General features: G+C 36.3%; 1 protein-coding gene across 1 annotated transcript; it reads left to right on the top strand.

Moving 5' to 3' along the window:
- Nucleotides 1-566: 566 nt before the first annotated feature.
- LOC115428428 (SH2 domain-containing adapter protein E) lies at nt 567-17,878 on the top strand. Its single transcript, XM_030147471.1, has 6 exons — nt 567-1,550; nt 4,518-4,644; nt 8,228-8,464; nt 9,043-9,259; nt 14,531-14,650; nt 17,222-17,878. Exons 1-6 carry the CDS (start codon nt 1,047-1,049, stop codon nt 17,403-17,405), a joined length of 1,389 nt encoding a protein of 462 aa, XP_030003331.1. The 5' UTR covers nt 567-1,046; the 3' UTR covers nt 17,406-17,878.
- The last annotated feature ends 817 nt before the right edge of the window (nt 17,879-18,695 follow it).

The following is an 18,695-nucleotide window of genomic DNA, read 5'->3' as shown; positions in this document are numbered from 1 at the left end:
CCAATACCCACAATGCAATGCACAGATAAAAAGGTGTGGTCATGACTAAAACTTAGTGATTTAAATCCATTCAACTTAAACTTTTTCGTACTTTCAACTATGTCTACAAATTAGTAGAATATACCAAACATTTTACAGTAATGTCATTAAACTTAAATCATTTAAGTACATTGTAATTAAAGCATTTTAGTAAACACAACTTTCGGGCTTACAGTTCACTGTGTTAACTGATATAGAACTAAAAAAAGAAAACCCATGAATATACAAGAGAACAGCTGGAGAATAACTGTCCACTGTAGTGACCAGTTTGCATGAAAGGGTTAATTATGCATATGAAGCCATGTGATCTTTTTTCCTTTTTACTGGAGTGCTTGGCTTAAAATCAGAAAACTGAGCTGTCAGAATTATTATTCCACCACAGTCTGATTATTAACATATTATTATCACCGCCCACCCACCCTCCCTTGCCTGCCCATTCTCAACTTCATACCCCCCCACCCCCCTCCTCCTCCTCCTCCTCCCCTCTACTACAGACGCAGTCAGGATCCTCTTTGCGACAGTGGATGGTGAAGTCCAGTCCAGCGTCTCTGGGAATGGGACCACGAATCAGAAACAAGAAAAACTTCCCTTTTGGTCGGGTGTTCCCTGTCAGAAGACATTTCTTTATCCAAAGGGGATAAACTTTTAAACAATCACAAGAAACAGGTGTAAGGGGATCACAAATGGGATAAAGCAGGAGTCTTTTTTTTTGTTTTGTTTTGTTTTTTCTTATAAATTGGCATGCAACCTGTAAGTTTATTACCTACAAACATTTTGTGTGACTTCATTGAGTGGACTTTTGTTTGTCTTGGAGTATTTATGACATGCTTTAAAGTGAACAGTGGAGATCCTGTCGTCTACACAGGCTCTATCTCAGAATAAAGCAGCGGAAGTCTTTTGTCAGAAAAGGCTGTGATTTCTAAAGGTGCGTCTCTGGGGCCCTGGTGTATGGCGCTAAAAGGTGTCGGAGCAGCCACAGAGGTTTACTGGTTTCCATCTGAGTTACAATGGCAAAGTGGTTCAAGGAGTTCCCCATCAACCTGAAAAATGGTACCGACAGGATCCGATCCGCCTCTGAATCCGGGTCACAGCAAAGACCCAGTAGAGCCGGACTGGTGGCCAGCATCGGTACTAAAACAGTCTCCAAAACTAGAAAGAACTCATCCTCTGACAGTCCGGCTGGAGGTGGAGGAGTCGGGTCTCTCCTATCCGGAAGGAACCGAAAGAACTCAGCTGCGGATCTGAGCAGGAACGGTGGAGGATCTCCGACCAAGGATGGGAAGGTGTGGGACAACCTGTTGTCTGCAGGGAAAAGTCGCAAAAACTCCAAAGCGGAGACGGTGTTTGAGGAGCAGCACAGACACATGAAGATCTCCTCCTCTGCCAATGCTTACATCAACAGGCTGATCCGAGTGGACAAACAGGACAAAAACCACAACTTCAACAGCGGTACCATCAACAACCAAGTGGTACCTGAAGCAGAAAAGCCAAGCCAGTGCAAAACAGAAACAGTGAGTTACAATTTCAGCTTTATATCCTCCTCAGATCCAGAAAAGTAAATGTTTTGGCTTATTATTATTATTTTTTTTACATTAAATAATTGTCTTGATTGGAAAAAGTATAATGCAACAATTGTTTTTATTGAATATCTTTTTTGCAGAGGACAGGATTTTTTTTTTTCTAAGTAAAGCTGTGAAACTCCTGTCCCCTACAGAGGACAAAAATGCAGGGTCTCAGGAGGATATACACATAAAAACCTGTCTATGCAACTAGAAATCACAAGTTTCAGCTGTATAATGTTAAATCTGAGGCAGCAAATCATAATTCTGCATTCTATTTAACATAAATCCATGACTTAAGCTTTAAAATGTTAGAAGGAGTCTGTAAATCACTTTATAAATGGGCTTTTCTAAGACTAAACATCAATAGTTGTTTTTATTGAATATCGATTTTGCAGTGGACAGGATTTTTTTTTCTAAGTAAAGCTGTGAAACTCCTGTCCCCTACAGAGGACAAAAATGCAGGGTCTCAAGAGGATATACACACAAAAACCTGTCTATACAACTACAAATCACAAGTTTCAGCTGTATAATGTTAAATCTGTCTCACCAAATCATAATTCTGCATTCCATTTAACATAAATTCATGACTTAAGCTTTAAAATGTTAGAAGTAGGAGTCTGTAAATCACTTTATTAATGTGTTTTTCTAAGAATAAACATCAACAATTGCTTGATTTTCTTTTATGGACAGATTCAGTGATGACAAAGTATAAGAAAAATTATCAACTGCAACCACGAGTATTTGTATTTCTATTTAATACTGCTTTATATTGCACTAAATTCCCTATAAATATAATCTTTACTGTTCTGCACGTAGTTACTTTTGCGATGCACAAGTTCATTACAGGATAAATCTAGTGTAGCTCAACTTCACATGGCCTATAACTGTTAAATAGGTGTTATTACATGTGGTAATATAATACAACTGTACAAGATGTGATGATATAACACACACAGGGGTCATAGCCTGGAGATTTGCAAGTGCTTTTTATTGAAATGCTCTCAATTTATGAATATATGACTTTTTTCTAAATAATATTCTGCTTTATATGAGTAACTGGCCTCAATATTTTCTATTCTAGTAGTACGACATGCTCTACTACGGTAAAATAACGTAAGGTGTCATCAATACTGCTGACAATGAAGTAGCCAGGATCCAGTCCAAGCTCTGAAAATTGATATTGTTTCATTTTCTCCCCCTCTTTTGTCTCTGCTACCCATTGTGTCCACTGCTCCTAGTCTGTCTTCCTATCTCTCCGTCTCTTCCTCTCCACCCCTCACCCTTACACCCACCTTCTCCACCTTGAATACAAAGCTGTGGTCAGACAAGAGGCCTTGCTTTCCTCTTGTGTATGTAATCTGGCTCACTGTTCCCCTCCACCTCCCTCATCCCTCTCTTTCACTAGATTCGGGCCCCCTGGTGAAGGTTATCATGTTATAAAAAGCATCATGTTATTTGACACTCAGGCGCTAACCCAAGTCCCCTCCAGCCTGGCTTTGAAAAACAGGAGAAAGATAGAGACATGAGGGAGGTGATAGTGGAGAGGTGGTGAGAAAAAAGACAGATAAAAGACAGGAAGAATAAAACAGCGGTTTTATGTTTCAGAAGGGAGTAAATCTCTTTCAAATTAATGTTTGCAGAAGCCACAGAGTTTGATTGGTCAAATATGTTAGTCCTTTGTCCCAGTTTTAAGTTTATCAGTTAATAAAGTATATAAATGTTAAGTCTCCAGGGGGTGAAGGTATAACATTAGACTTGACCATGGTTCAGATTTCAGCATGAACAAAGTCTTAATGTGGATCCATTTGTTTGTTTCTGCCCTACTAACCCTTTCTTTAACACCTTGAAGGCACTTCTGCCTGTGAAGCATCTGCTACTGTTTTTTTTTCATTTTTTTTTTTTTCAAACACCAATAAATGCCAGAATTTCTTTGGCAAGGGAGCATGACTGGAAGTGGTTTGAGAGAGAGACAACTTCATTTTATGACTTACTATTGTCTCTTGGCTTGTGCTGTGTCTGTTAAATGAGCACTAAATTATACAGCACTGATAAGATGACAAGGAAAGGAGGTGTTAACACACATATAAATAATAAAGGGATGGTCTTTAAAACAAAGATGGCTTCTTTACACAAAATGTAAATTGTGGTGTCTGGTACTTTTTTAAAACCTGTTGCATATAGAGTGATACATTATTTGGTTGTCAGCTATTTTCACAACCAGTCTTTTAATGTTTTTTATGTAAATTCTACATTTCAGACTTTAAATTTGAGTATTTTCTGGTTTCTTTACTTCTCTTAGACACTATTGTGAGTATGTTTAGGCTTTTGATCAAACAAGACACTTGAAGACTTTAGGAAACAACTGGTGATATTTTCATGATTTTGTGGCATTTTAGAGACTAAATAAGAAATTGATTTGTTCTGCCAGTTATTAGCAGATTGATATTGAAATGAATCATTTGTTGCAGCTCTAGATACATGTGACTCCTATCTGCATATGTGGACCTAAGTGACTGCCATCTTGCTTTTGATATACATATAAATGGCATATTAATGTATGCATATCTATACTACTCCTTATTTACTACTATTACTTATTTCCTTGCGTTATCATTTTTAGAACGTGCTTTATTAAAAAAAATGACCTACTATAAACTTGGAAAGCAATATTCTCAACACTATTTGGTGCTTCTCTGACAAACCGTGTTCTAGTTCTTAATGTGCATAAGTCAAATACTGATTTCCAATTCAATCCACTTCATTTATATAGCACATTTAAACAACAAGAACATTTCCAAAGAGCTGCACATAGAATCGTAAAAACAATAAAAAAATAAATAAAAAAAAACACTAAAAACTATAAATAAGTACATAAAACTACAACAGTGCTATCATTTCTCTCTTTCCTTGGTCTAGGTGATCATACTTGAGGATTATGCAGATCCTTTCGATGCTCAAAAGACCAGAGAGCAGAGGGAAGCAGAGCGGGTTGGGGAGAACGACGGTTACATGGAGCCTTACGATGCCCAGCAGATGATCACTGGTAAGACTTTCATCTGTGGATTCACGTGATGCCGATAAATGTCAGTATAAACGCCGTCAGATAATGACTTAACACAGGTGACATTTCACTCACACACCGTCTGCTGAATCTTCACAGCTGTGTTTTACTACCTAACCCTGTATGAATGACAGGATTCACATTTTCAGTCTCTCCAGGACAGGAGTGAGAACATGAACTCGCTCCCCAGTGCTCTCTGTACCCCATGGGGTTGCCACAGCAACTGTGTTGCGTTGGGACAATGGGTGCAGTTTCCTGGCCCTGCTTCCTCTTTCCTGTCTCTGTTTCCTGGTACTATTCTCCGTAAAGGAAGTTGCCCCTCAGTGCCTCCCCCCTCTCTCAGACACAACGCTGTGGAACCCCCTATATGGACCTGTTTGACCATTTATCAAAACTTCCCAGCATCCACCAGGAAGACTGGTGGTCAGTTGTCCAATCACATGTTCTCCTGACCTTTCATTCCATCACTCCATTGTTTTAACTGAAAGGGTAACACAATAGCCTGCTGTGAACGTGAAAATGTTTTACTGCGGTGTTCTAGAGCAGGTTTTATTTCAGTCAGTGCTTGCGTTACTTCCAGACCTCCTGCAGAGAAGTCGACAGAGGAAACCATGATGTGACTAAGTCGATTTATGAGGCTTTAATCATGCAGAGGAAGTCAACAAGGATCTGATGTCAGTGTGACTCATTAATCAGGACTATAGAGCGGAGCAGCTTTCATTCAGTCTGTTGTTATTAAAATTCAATAAAGCAGCTGACAGAAGTCACAATCAGATCTGTTATTTCCGTCAGACATGTCAGTTTACACCAGTTGTACTGTGACTCATCGTCTGATACGGGAAACATTTTCATTTTACCACAAGCACAGAGTTTGTGACTTGACAGTTATTTCAGTTTAAATAGTTTTTGATGATTTAAAGCCTTATTTTTATGTGGAAAACGAGTGATGTGCACAATGATGTAAAAAATATGAAACGTTAAATCCAATACATGTTGAACGTGAGAATAGAAACAAGGGAAAGAAGTGTAACTATTTCTTGGTGGGTTGTGTTCTCCAGACTTTGTGAGCTGTGGTGTCAAGAAGGCACCAGTTTACCTTCACAATAATAATAATATTATGTAATAAACACTAACATGGCAGGATATTACAGATCAACTTTACCATCTACTTCCTACTGTCACTCATATGTTCTACAGTGTAAATAATGACAGATGAAAAAGGCTCAGGATTGTGAATAAACTGCTCAAATGTTACACAAACACATACTATATGTGTATGATACTATACTCCGGGCAGTGCAATTTAGTGAAAAATTGTGATTATTAAGGGCAGTACTGCAATTTTATTGTATTTGCATTTATCAGTTCAAGTCAACTTTATTTGTAAAGCACTTTAAAACAACACACTTGGCCCAAATGCTGTTCACAGATATAAAAACAAATAAAACACATAAAAGAATCAATAAAAACAATAAAAGTGATTGTACATTAAAACAATAAGAGCCAACCTCTCACACTGAGTTAAAAGTGAAAGAGTTAGTTATCAAAGACATTGTATAGATCACTCATTATCATTATTATATTATATATTGTCATGTATTTGTCAGTTCAAACATAGAAATTAAAACTAGCATAAAAAGTACAAAAAAAAGTCACAACTTTCATTTCTTTCTTCTTTTTTAATTTCTTTATCATACAACAGAGACGGTGGTTATTTTAGTGATCTCTGCAGTAAATCACCCTGGAGCTTCCTAAATTTGGACCTTTAAATTTCAGTCGATTATATAATTGCATAGGCTAATATTGTGAATATAACTACGATTTGATCAGTTGTGAGGCCCTAACATACTGTGTAAGATAATAAAGTGGTGGGACTGACAATGAAATAATTATGTAACACACTAAATTCTGAATAATATTACACAACTTACTAAACAACATGGTAGAAGAGAAATAAAAGAAGCCAAAAGGTAAAGTTAGGCTACACCAGAATTGAGTCAGTTATGAAAATTTAAAGGGGTCATATTTTGCTAAACCCATTTTTATTAGTCTTTGGTTCATTTCTTTGTGTATTTGGACCCTAATAGTTCATAAAGTTTGAATTTGAACTCACCAGGTGCTGCAAAGCTATCTTTATATTCGTTTTGGCAAAAAATTTAGTGAATTTCTACAACCTCTTTTAATTCCTGCTTAATTTGTTACGGCTATAACCAGTTATGTCATGACATTTGCACATATAAGGTCAAGACCTCTGACGAAAATTTCTCTGAGTATGACATAACTATTTATCAGCAGCAGCGGTTGTAATAAAAACTGAAAATATGTCCAAACTTCGAGCCGATTTCCTAAAATGTTCAGTTGTTGGTTGAACGGGACAGAGCAGCACAGCGCCAAAAACCTGGAGGGGGCGGGGCATGCAGTGTCTAATTTGCATTTAAAGGGCTAGCGCTCAAAACAACCTTTCTGGTGTCATTACTGAGAAATAGGGTTGAAGATGGACCTGTGGAGTTGAATTAATGAAGAATTCAGACCCAAGCAGAGCATTTACAGTTTATGGAGACCACAGGGAAATGTTTTAAAATGCATAATTCCATTTTTAAAAAAAAAAGCAAAATATCACCCCTTTAAATGCACAGGGGTAAAATAAACAGAATTACAAAAGTGTCCATAACTGACCTCCAGTCACCCAAACTTACTTAACCTTTATTTAACCACTAAGTCCCTTGCAATAAAATTTCTTTTTCGAGGGATACCTGACCAAGATCCACATTTAACAAATTTCACATTATTGCACATGACTAGTTATGGCAGTGTTTTTCAACCTTGGGGTCGGGACCCCACGTGGGGTCTTCTGGAATGCAAATGGGGTCGCCTGAAATTTCTCATAATTGATAAAAATAAAAAATAAAAACTTACGAATAAAAATATATGGTGAGCTGAGAGAGATAATTCCAATACATAAAAGACATGACAAACTGTGAAGCTGAAACTGAAGCACTGTGGTTCTGTTTATCTGTCAAATGTTCATTGTGGTCGGTTTCAGATGCTGCAGCTCTTTCATAATTCATAGTTTGAGTTCTTGTTTGTTCAGTATTAATTGTCAGCCTTGTAAATCCAAGCTGGACTGACTATACATATCCTGACCAAGGAAAATCAAATTCTCACTTTCTGCAGTAATCTACACCTGGTTTTTCTGCCTCCATCCAGAATAATATACATTATATAGACTAAATGTCATCTACAATTAACATTTATTTGCAACATAGAATAGCAAAGTATTACATGATCAAAAACAAATTAATTTTAGCAAAAAAAAGTCTCTGTTTTGAATGTCTGGGGTCGGCAAAAATTTGTGATTTTAAAATGGGGTCATGAGACAAAAAAGGTTGGAAACCACCGAGTTATGGTTATTGGATTTTACAGCCTGACAATAGTCTTTGAATGCTTTATCAGCTTTTGGAAACTATGTGTGTACCATTATTAAAGCTCAAACATCCACATATAGTAGTGGTTTGAAGCTGAGTCAGTTGAAATCTTTGTAACCGCCTCTTGTTTTGGACCACAGAGATCCGACGTCGGGGCTCTAAGGACCTGCTGAAGGTGTGTGTTCTGATGGAGGGGGGCGAGGGAACGACGGAGGATGTTCCGCTGGCCCCCTTACAGATCTACGACGTCCCGTATGAGGGAAACAGCAACAGTGACAAGACAGCTGTTACACGACCGGAGCTTGACCTTCGACCTGCGACCGAGTACGAACTACCTTGGGAGTGGAAGAAGGAGCGTATCGTCAAAACTCTCTCAGGTACGCCCGTCTGAATTTGTTGCACTGCCTAAAAAAAAAAATAAATAAAATAAAAAGCATTCAAACCTCCCCGATGCAGAGATGCCAGAAAATAAGCTTAGGGCTGGTTGATGTCAGGGGATAAAAAGTAAAAGTGTCAAATGAGAAATGTTTGCATCTCTCAGACAGAATTTCACAAAGGTTCTATTTTTAACTTTTTCCTCTGCTCCTCGTCTCATAAGAAACACAAACTAATTGGAATGGAAACAAATCCCTGGCTTGGATTATATTCTGATTGGATGGTGGAAAAAATTAGAGCTTTTCTGAAGTTGGAACCAGTGAAGTGCCAACACTGCGTCTTGGATCGATATGGAAAATATTTGTTCAAAAAATAACTCAGGCATGCTCTTACATTTATATTTTATACACTGCATATACCAACAGCATGCTGAAGAAGATCTTGCATGAAACATCAAAGTTCTTGTTTCATATGTACTGAAGGTTTCAAGCACTCACTTCAAGCTCTGGCACAGTGTCAGCTGTTTCTTGACATTTATTTACATACATTCATGTCTTGGTGCCACTCCTCATCCCTCCAGCGCAGTTTGACAGCCCTGAACGCCCAGCCAAAGATGAAACACCCCACCTCACACTCACCAGGCAGCCGCAGCATCCGCCAGCTCAGCATCAGCATCTGAGGCAAAAAAGTTGGACTCAGAAGATCCTGAAATCCTCTTCTTCCTCCTTGTCGTCATCTTCCAGCCCTGAAAGCGAGGCCTGCTGCGTCAACCCCACCCTCCCCCTGGAGAAACAGAGGTGAGTCCAGCGGAGACGAGGCGAAATGACTCAGCGACTTTATTTGTAATTCTCATAACTAAGAAATAATCTGGTTCTGTCAGCTGACTGATTTCCAAATTTCCAAGGACTGTTATCAGCAAGTTCACACTAACCCATAAAGACCCAGTGCTACTTTAGTGGCAGTTCCCAAATTAATTTTTCTCTATGTTTATTTTATTTCTTAAGTGATTCATCACTATTTATTGTACTATTATCCTCTTCAGTTTGAGTTTTTTTCAGTGTGAATCATGTATTTTCCTATATTTAATTCACTTGATCATGTAGACGTTAATTAACCCTATAACACCAAACGTATCATATTTGATACATGAGTTTTGAAACCCTCTACATCAGGGGTGTCAAACTCATTTCAGTTCAGGGGCCACATTCACCCCAATATGATCTCAAGTGGGCCAGACCAGTAAAATAATACCAGTGAAAAAAGTAAAAAGACTTTATGATGATGTTTATATCTACATCTTTTCCTTAAAAAACTGAATAATGTGGACAACTTGAAATGTCTTAAGAAAAACAAGTGCAGTTTTAATAATATTCTGCATCAGTTTATTAGTTTATCATTTACACGTATACATTACAACTTACATTACAATTACAAATACACAAAACATTTAGTAGCAGGTATAATATTAATAATATTGCATTTGCTTTTGTCAAGACATTTCACATTCATTTTTCTTCAGGTTATTCACTTTTTTTGTAAAAGGATTACAAATTACAGATAATTTGTTAATGTAAACATTTTCATGTAATTTAAGTTTTTTTGCTCTAAAACTAAGATAAAATCTGCAGTTGTCATTATTTATAGGTTATTATGACCCATTTAAGATCTAATTGGTTTATATGTGTATATATGGAACCTGAAATAAAATGATTTTTACACTATTGATTGATATCTTCAGTGTAATTTTTGCATGTCACAGATTCATCCTATGGGCCAAATTGGACCCTTTGGCAGGCCGGATTTGGCCCCTTGACATGTTTGACACCTGTGCTCTACATGATCAGTGTGATATTTTTTTTCTTGAAAAACCTGATGTATACAATTAGATACATGCAATACACAGATAATCCACCAGGGGGGACAAATTCATCCACCAGAGGCCTTTCCAGTGACACTACATGATTGTAGTGTAGAAGGAGGCAGAACTGCGACAATTTTGAAAAGAAATTACCAAATTGTTAGACATGTTTGTGTTACATTATGTTTTTGTTTGTTTATTCAAAAATAATAATATTTGAGCAGTGAGTGTCAAATATGATACAAAACTGAAACTGATACATGGAAATTGGTATTTGAAAAAAAATTTGGGGGGCTGTTCAGAAGGACCAATAAAAGCTCCAGTTTCAAAGAACTGGAATTTTCTGTCAATGATTTAATGGTTCAGGTTTTAGAGGGTTAAAGCTCAGAGTAAATTCACAGCTTATTTTATCAGAAACAATGAAAACTGAACACATAGTGACTTTTTCCGTAAAATCTGTCATTAACTGAACATAAAACCATGTGTCTCCATCCACTGTCATTGATCTGACTCCATGGGTTTTACTGGTGAATCAATGTTGTAGAAGATGACGGTTTTTCCATAAAACCAAACTAAACATGTGGTGTCAGGCACAACAAACCCTGCCCCTTCCACATATTGTAGCTTATTTTGGCATCGCTCCAGCTGATGTCATCATGTCTATGCATGTGCTGATGTCAGCATATCAATTTCCTCTATATATGTGCCAAGTTTGAAGTAAATTGAAACAAAATTGATGTTTTTATAGACATTTGAAATTTCACCCATTATAACAGAAGACTGAAAAAATACATAAAAGTTCATAAAAATGTGAACTTTGACCTACTTTTCCCAAAATGTAACCACATCTTTTCTGGTTCACTGGCAATCTATAAACCCAATTTGGTATGAATTCAACCAATAGTTTTACTGCTACAGACGTGAAATTTCACCGATTATAATTAAATGGGAAAAAAAGATTTAAAAAATTCATTAAAAAAATTTGACCTTTGACCTATTTTTCCCAAAATGTAATCAGTTCTATTCTGGGTCACTGGCAATCTATAAACTAAATTTGATATGAATTTAACCGATAGTAGTGCTGCTAGAGTGTTAACAAACAAACAAAGAAACAAACTGAACCAAAACCCCACCCCTTTCCTCCCCTTCGGGTAATAAACAGTGAACTCTAAACTGGATCTTCAGCAGACAGAAAAATGCAGTCGATTAAGTGTATTTCTGGGTTAAATTGTTATCACAAAAGCAGGCAGACGATGGGATAACAGTAGATTCATAGACATAATTTATAGCTTCATGTGTACTTTGCATACATTTCCTTTTTTTGGTACAACTGTGCTGATTCAGGGTTCATTTTGACAAACATGTGGGCAGTAGGATGAGTCTGGCTGATGGGTAGTGCAGTTTTAGCCTTTATTTAAGCCTACTTCAGTTCCAGCCTTGGTAATGAAGGTCACATTTTTACCACATTGTCCATGTTTACATCCTGCATAAACAACACAGTGAGAATGGACAAGAGGAAGTATCCAATTTGTGCTTTTTATAGTCCCTCTGCAGAACACTGGACCATTGCACTTTGACCAGGGTGACCCACATCTCAGTCAGTGAGTTTAAGTGCAGTGGAATTCCCTCAGCACCACAGTATCCTTATTAATTCTCCATCTTTTCTTGAACTCAATTGAAAACATCGTGAGGTCAAGGAAAAGTGGTTCAGAATATGATGCACCCAATATGTCTGTAAATGTATTAGAGCAATGTTCACAGACAGACATCTCCAGTGGACAGATTTAGGAGGATGTGATGACATAAATAGAATATGCATCCATCCATTTTCCTGCAGGGTCTGAGTCTATCCTGGCTACCAACAGCAAAGGCAGAATATACCCTAGATATAGAAATGGAACATAATGTGCATAAGTGTGTTTTCATTGGTGTAAAATCACCTGAAAATGATTCTATAGTAGATTAAAACAAACTTTATTTTCTTCTTTTTCTGTTTTATAGCAGATGGAATCTATGCTTTTGCATTATCATGATCTATTATAGTGTTTAAGTTATTATTCATTTAACCCATAAAGACCCGGTGCTACTGTTGTGGCAGTTCCCAAATGATTTTTTTCTCTATTTCTACCTTTCTTTACTGATTTATCACCATTTTTTTTTTTTTAAGAATGTTATAGTCTTTATCTGGCATTTTTTGGTGTAAATCGTGTATTTTTACCTCCGCCAAGGAATGGTGGAGGTTATGTTTTCGTTGGGCTTTGTCTGTTTGTCTGTTTGTAGGTCTGTCTCAAAAAGTTATGGACGGATTTTCATGAAATTTTCAGGAAATGTTGACACTGATACAAAGAACAAATGATTACATTTTGGTGGTGATCATCATGACTTTCTAGTTCTATATTTAATTCACAGATATAGATGTTCATGAAAACTCAGATTAAATTCAAAGTTAATTATGTCAAAACAGAGAAAAATTAGGAAAACATGACTTTTTCAGCAAAGATATTCATAACTGAATGTAAAAACATGCATCTCCATCCACTGTGACTGATCCAACTCCATGGGTTTTACTTCTGAATCAATGTTGTAGAAGATGATGGTGTTTCTGCGGTAACTATGGAGCCTCTGAACGTCCAAATGGCTCATATCTGATGACCATGAAAAGATGACAAACTGTATTTTACACCAATTATTACCATGTATTGAAAAGATTAGTGGATTAACAAGTATTAAACAGTTAACCCTCTGGTATCCTGTCTAGCAAGGCCCTTACTGAACACCAAGTGTGCCTTTTTGGCACACTTGTGGAATAATGTCCAGAAATTTGTCATACAGTTTGTTTTTAATTCTTTTACACTTTTTTCTATTTCATCAACTTGAGCCATAAATAAAAATACCAAATACTCAATAATTGTCAGGTTTTTTTTTAACCCTTTAACCCTTTGTTTGTAATGTAAACAAACCATTTTTTAGGTGCAAAAAAACACACAAAAAAAATATTTTTTTTCAATATACTACATAAGAAGTGGATCACATATTATTTGATTTTTGCATCCTGGCATATGTCAGTGATTAACTCCAACATTGGTTAATTTGCATGATTATTTTTGGTGCTAGGTCAAATGTTCAAAAATACTAGCATCTGTCACCAAGTGTGCGTAAAATGCACACCTATAAATCAAGCCATTAAATATTAAGTACTGATTTATTTTTCTGCTCTAATTTGATTTTATTTTTGTAAATCAAGGTCAGCCCTAATCATACAGATCAAATGGAAGAAATAGTGCATTTTAGGCACACTTGGGAGACAGTTGCCAGTCTTGTAATTTTCTTTTGTTTACAATGTGCAAATCTTAATTGGTGGCCAGAATTTTAAAGATCATGCAAAAAAGAGCAACTTTTGAATTCTGACCTTATTTAAATTGTGAAAAATAATATGAAGTTTTTTAACATGAAGTGCAAAGTGTGCCTAAAAGGCGCACCTGGATACCGGAGGGTTAAATCAGTAGATGGTTTGTGTCACCGGTGGATGTTTGGGTCTTTATGGGTTAAAAACCAAAGCAAATCCTAGTTTTAATCTGGTGCTTTTGTGTTTTAGCGGCCACCGTAGAGGAGGGTGAGTGGAAGGCAAATCACTGCAATCTGTCACTTCACTAAAGATTTCATACTGACTCTAATGGAAAAAAGTGGGAGACAACTCAGGAGGGAAAGATCTGTCTTCCAAGATGAAAAAACAATAAAAAAGGAAACATATATTACACTTTATACAGCAGTGAATATGCAGAACATAAAGATAATGAGTCCTGTTCAGTCAGTGTAAAGCTTTGTTTTAATTTCCAAATCTCCAAAAACTTTCATGAGAAACAAAGTGACTCACAGACCATGATGATCAGTGTTGGGATTCCCTTGTGCAAACATACATTCTAAATATTTAATACTTAATAAAAGCATGTGTGTAATCTGTTCAGCATGTCAACTCTTCTACAGTGTGTGTGCGTGCATGTGTTTCTAAGTCTCGCAATCAACTTTAGCCCAGAATTTTTGAAACATTTGTGGCGTTATGTAATAGTGAGGTTCATTTCCAAAGGGTTTGTTTAAGTTGACGCTCCACATTTGATCAATAACAGATGAAATGTACTGCTCCCTCTCTCTCTCTCTCTCTCTCTCTCTCTCTCTCTCTCTCTCTCTCTCTCTCTCTCTCTCTCTCTCTCAGCTGGTACCATGGCTGTGTGACTCGGCAGGAGGCGGAGTTTCAGCTGCAGTCCTGTAAAGAAGCCAGCTTCCTGGTGAGGAACAGCGAATCGGACAACAGCAAGTACTCCATCGCCCTCAAGTGAGTGTAATCTGAAAGTGCGTCAGCTGAGTCTCGAAGGCTGAAATAGTCTTTAATGATGTAGTGTTTAAGAGAGTTTAACATGTAAATCAACCATCTAGGAAATAATCAGAGGAAATATAGAATAGTAGCAATATTCAAGGGTTGCATGTGATTATTAATTTACAAAAAAAAACTTGTATTATACCTTGCATTGTTTGTATGGTTTAGGCATGGCATACTTTATAGCTTTATGCCTCTGACCTTTATTACATATTAACCCATGCAATGCAATGTCCAAGCATGAAAGAGCATGAAAAAATTAAAAAAGAGGTACAAAGACACAATTTTTCAGAGGTACAGGGATGAGGGAGGACTTGGGGATCACTGGGTGTGATAAAGATGTATAAGTGTGTGTAAATGTATGTATAGGTGTGTATGTGTGTGTGTATATATGTAGGTGTATATGTGTGTATAGATCTGTGTATGAATATGTATTTACATATACGTGTTATTGTATTATGTGCTTATGTAAATTATATTATATTTGTTCATAATAATATAAAGCCAGAAACCTAATTATTTACTAGTAAGTATCAGTCAAATTATGGCATAGTGTATAGATATGATTAGACGAGGAAGGTTATTATTGTTATAAATTATATAAGGAGAAGGGGTGGGAGTTTATAAGTTGTACTTCTTCTCACTCCTTTTCGAATATGTATTATATGCCTTATGTTTAAGTGTTTTGTTTATTTTCTTCTGTTTGACATTCATGTTCGAAATAAATACATCAATCAATCAATCAATCAATCAATCAATCAATCAATCAATCCCATAAAGACCCAAAAGGCCACTGATGAACAAAACCATCTACTGATTTAACTGTTTAATACCTACTGATTTACTAATCCTATCAATACATGTTAATAATTGGTGTAAAATGCAGCTTGTCATCTTTTCACGGTCATCACATATGACCCGTTTGGATGTTCAGAGGCTTTGTAGTTACCATGGAAACACCGTCATCTTCTTCAGCATTGATTCAACATGGAGTTGGATCAATGTCAGTGGATGGAGACATTTGGTTTATGTTCAGTTCATGATAGATTAGACTCAAAAAGTCACTTTTTCATCAGTTTTCTCTGTTTTTGATATAATAGCCCTTAACTTTAACTGTGCTTTTATGAACATCTATATGATCAGTGAATTAAATATTGGGAAATACATGATTTTCACTGAAAAAATGCAAAATAAAGAGGAAAATATTATCATAAATGGTGATAAATCACTTAAGAAATGTTAAATAGAGAGAAAAATCCATTTGCAAACTGCCACAAAAGTAACACTGGGTCTTTATGGGTTAAAAGCAGATGTGACATGTTCTTTCATCATAGAGAACATTGGCTCTGTTTGTGAGTCAGTCACTCATTAAATCCTGTTTGCGTGATTTTGGTTATTATCAAGAAAACATGGAAAATGGCTAGATATCAGCTCTGAAATTAACCCTTTCATGCATAGTGGTCACGACAGTGGACAGCTGTTCAAAGATGTTCTTTTGTATATTCAAGGCTTTGGTTGTTTTAGTTCCATATCAACCAACACAGTGGACACTTACGCACCATCCCATACACTGACATTCATATCATTACCGTAACTTTGCTGTTATTCATAAACCTGATCTGGAGTAACATGTTTGATTGTAAAAAATTTCTAATTGTTAGTAGACTGTTATTAACGTTTTTTGGTTTTTTTTTTTAAACAAAAAGTTATCTTTTTTTGCATATTATCTCCATGAAGTGAGTAGTAACTAGTATTACAGTATGTTAAAATGTGAGAAAACATCAGATTAGCAGCATTGAAAATGTTTTTCACACAGTATATCAGTAAATACATGTTTCTTTGCTTCTAAAATTAAACGTATGGTGTCCAGCTGAATGGACAGTTTTATAACTAAGGTTCAAAAGGGTAAGGTTCATAAAAAAAATTAAATCGCTTTGTTTTTGTTTTTTTTATGCCTAAAGAGGAATAAAAACACTCAGGAAAAAAAATCTTGATTAAAGTTCTTATAATTCATGTATGAAAGGGTTAAACTCTTATGAGCTATTTTTGTTGTTATCATTATATTTGTCCAAACAAATGTACCTTTAGTTGTATCAGGCATTAAAATGAACAAGAAATTGACGAAAACAAAGGGTAATCTAATAATTTTTTCCACAACCATATATAACATTCATCTATCCATTTTCAACACTTTTTTGAGGATCACAGGATAATATCATAATAATATAATATAAATGTCCATGTAAGTATATCAGTAAAGATGCCTATTGTAGTTGTGATTCTTTAATTTGAGTAATTCATCATTATAATCATGATCATCACAATATTTAGGTGCATTTTGAACCCAATGCACAGTATGTGATGCATGTAATTTAACTTATTTTGCTCCTTATATGGATACAGTGCTTTAAAACTGCTGAATCTGTCGTCGCTGACCACAAAAAACTGTATATATTTTGCGTTCCGTGTGTAACAGATTTGGATGTTGTCTTAAATGTTCTCTTTTTCCTTCTTTTCTTTGTGATTCAGAACAAGCCAGGGCTGTGTTCACATCATCGTAGCTCAGACCAAAGAGAACGGCTTCACCCTGGACCAGAGCAGCTGTGTGTTCCCCAGCATCCCAGAGGTGGTGCACCACTACTGCACTCAGCGCCTGCCTTTCAACGGCGCCGAGCACATGACGCTGCTGCACCCTGTGCCTCGCATCTACTGACTCCACCCCAGCTCCGTCCTAGTGTACTAAACAAACACACACCTCTGGGTCTGCACAGATGCGTATATCACCAGTACTGATTAAATAACCTCAGTGTGTGCTACGCTTATACGACGACGAACTGTGCCATTTTCAGCAGCTTTTTTTTAATTATTATTATTATTATGTGTTCCTGGGATCCAAAGTTATGTCGTATCTTTGTTTTTATTCATCATTAAGAGTCGTTTGCAGCTCATTCTGAGTTTTGGGAGCGCTTGGATTGTTTTCTTTATTTTGACTTGATGCAAAATATCTCGACTTGCTGTTTTACATGTGAATGTGGGGGAAGCTCATCTTTAGGCACTTTTAACGATTAAATGTGACTTCTTTTGGATTTGGAATGCAACTCACATGCAGTTTTGGTATTATGGATATCCAAAGTGACTCTAAAGCTTACTCTATATGTGTTTTTTTTTAATTGTTTATTTTTTATTGATCTAAAGCACAGGTGTCAAACATAAGGCCTAGGGGCCAAATCCAACCTGCCAAAGGGTCCAATCCGGCCCGTAGGATGAAATACACTGAAAATATTAACAATCAATGGTGTACAGATCATTTTAATTCAGGTTCCACATACAGAACAATTAGATCTCAATTGGGTCAGACCAGTAAAATATTATCATGTTAAAATATTATCAATAATGAAAACAGCAGATTTTATCTTTGTTTTAGTATAAAAAAAAAAGTAAAAGTACATGAAAATGTTTATATTAACAAACTATCCTTTTACAAAAATGTGAATAACCTGAACAAATATGAACAACCTGAAATGTCTTAGGAGAAGTGCATGCAGTTTGACCAATATTCTGCCTGTTACTAAATGTTGTGTGTAAGTTGTAATGCACATGTGTAAATGAAAAACTGATAAACTGAAGCAGAATACTGGTAAAATTGCACTTGTTTCTCTTAAGACATTTCAGGTTGTTCATGTTATTCAGATTTTTAAGGAAATGTTGTAGATGTAAACATTTTCATAATATAATTTTACTTTTTTCACTGTTATTATTTTACTGGTCCGGCCCACTGGAGATTATATTGGGCTGAATGTGGCCCCTGAACTAAAATGAGTTCGACACCCTTGGTCTAGAATGAAGCAGAAGTACCTTTGATGTGACTTTTAGTTGTGGATTTTCTCCCCCTCTGGTGGACGTGCTGGTACACTGCACCGACTGGCTAACACTAAGAACTTTATTCGTCCTATAAAGTTAATAGTTGTCAAAAAAATCAGTGCATGCAGCAAATCATTCCACT

Source organism: Sphaeramia orbicularis, chromosome 11 (assembly GCF_902148855.1).
Source record: "Sphaeramia orbicularis chromosome 11, fSphaOr1.1, whole genome shotgun sequence".
Lineage (NCBI taxonomy): Eukaryota > Metazoa > Chordata > Actinopteri > Kurtiformes > Apogonidae > Sphaeramia > Sphaeramia orbicularis.
This window is presented reverse-complemented; position numbering and strand designations above follow the sequence as displayed.

Coding starts and splice junctions, on each gene's coding strand:
- LOC115428428 (XM_030147471.1), top strand. CDS start 1,047: ATGGCAAAGTGGTTCAAGGAGTTCCCCATCAACCTGAAAAATGGTACC. Junction 1,551..4,517: donor GCCAGTGCAAAACAGAAACA/GTGAGTTACAAT, acceptor TCCTTGGTCTAG/GTGATCATACTTGAGGATTA. Junction 8,465..9,042: donor TATCGTCAAAACTCTCTCAG/GTACGCCCGTCT, acceptor TCATCCCTCCAG/CGCAGTTTGACAGCCCTGAA.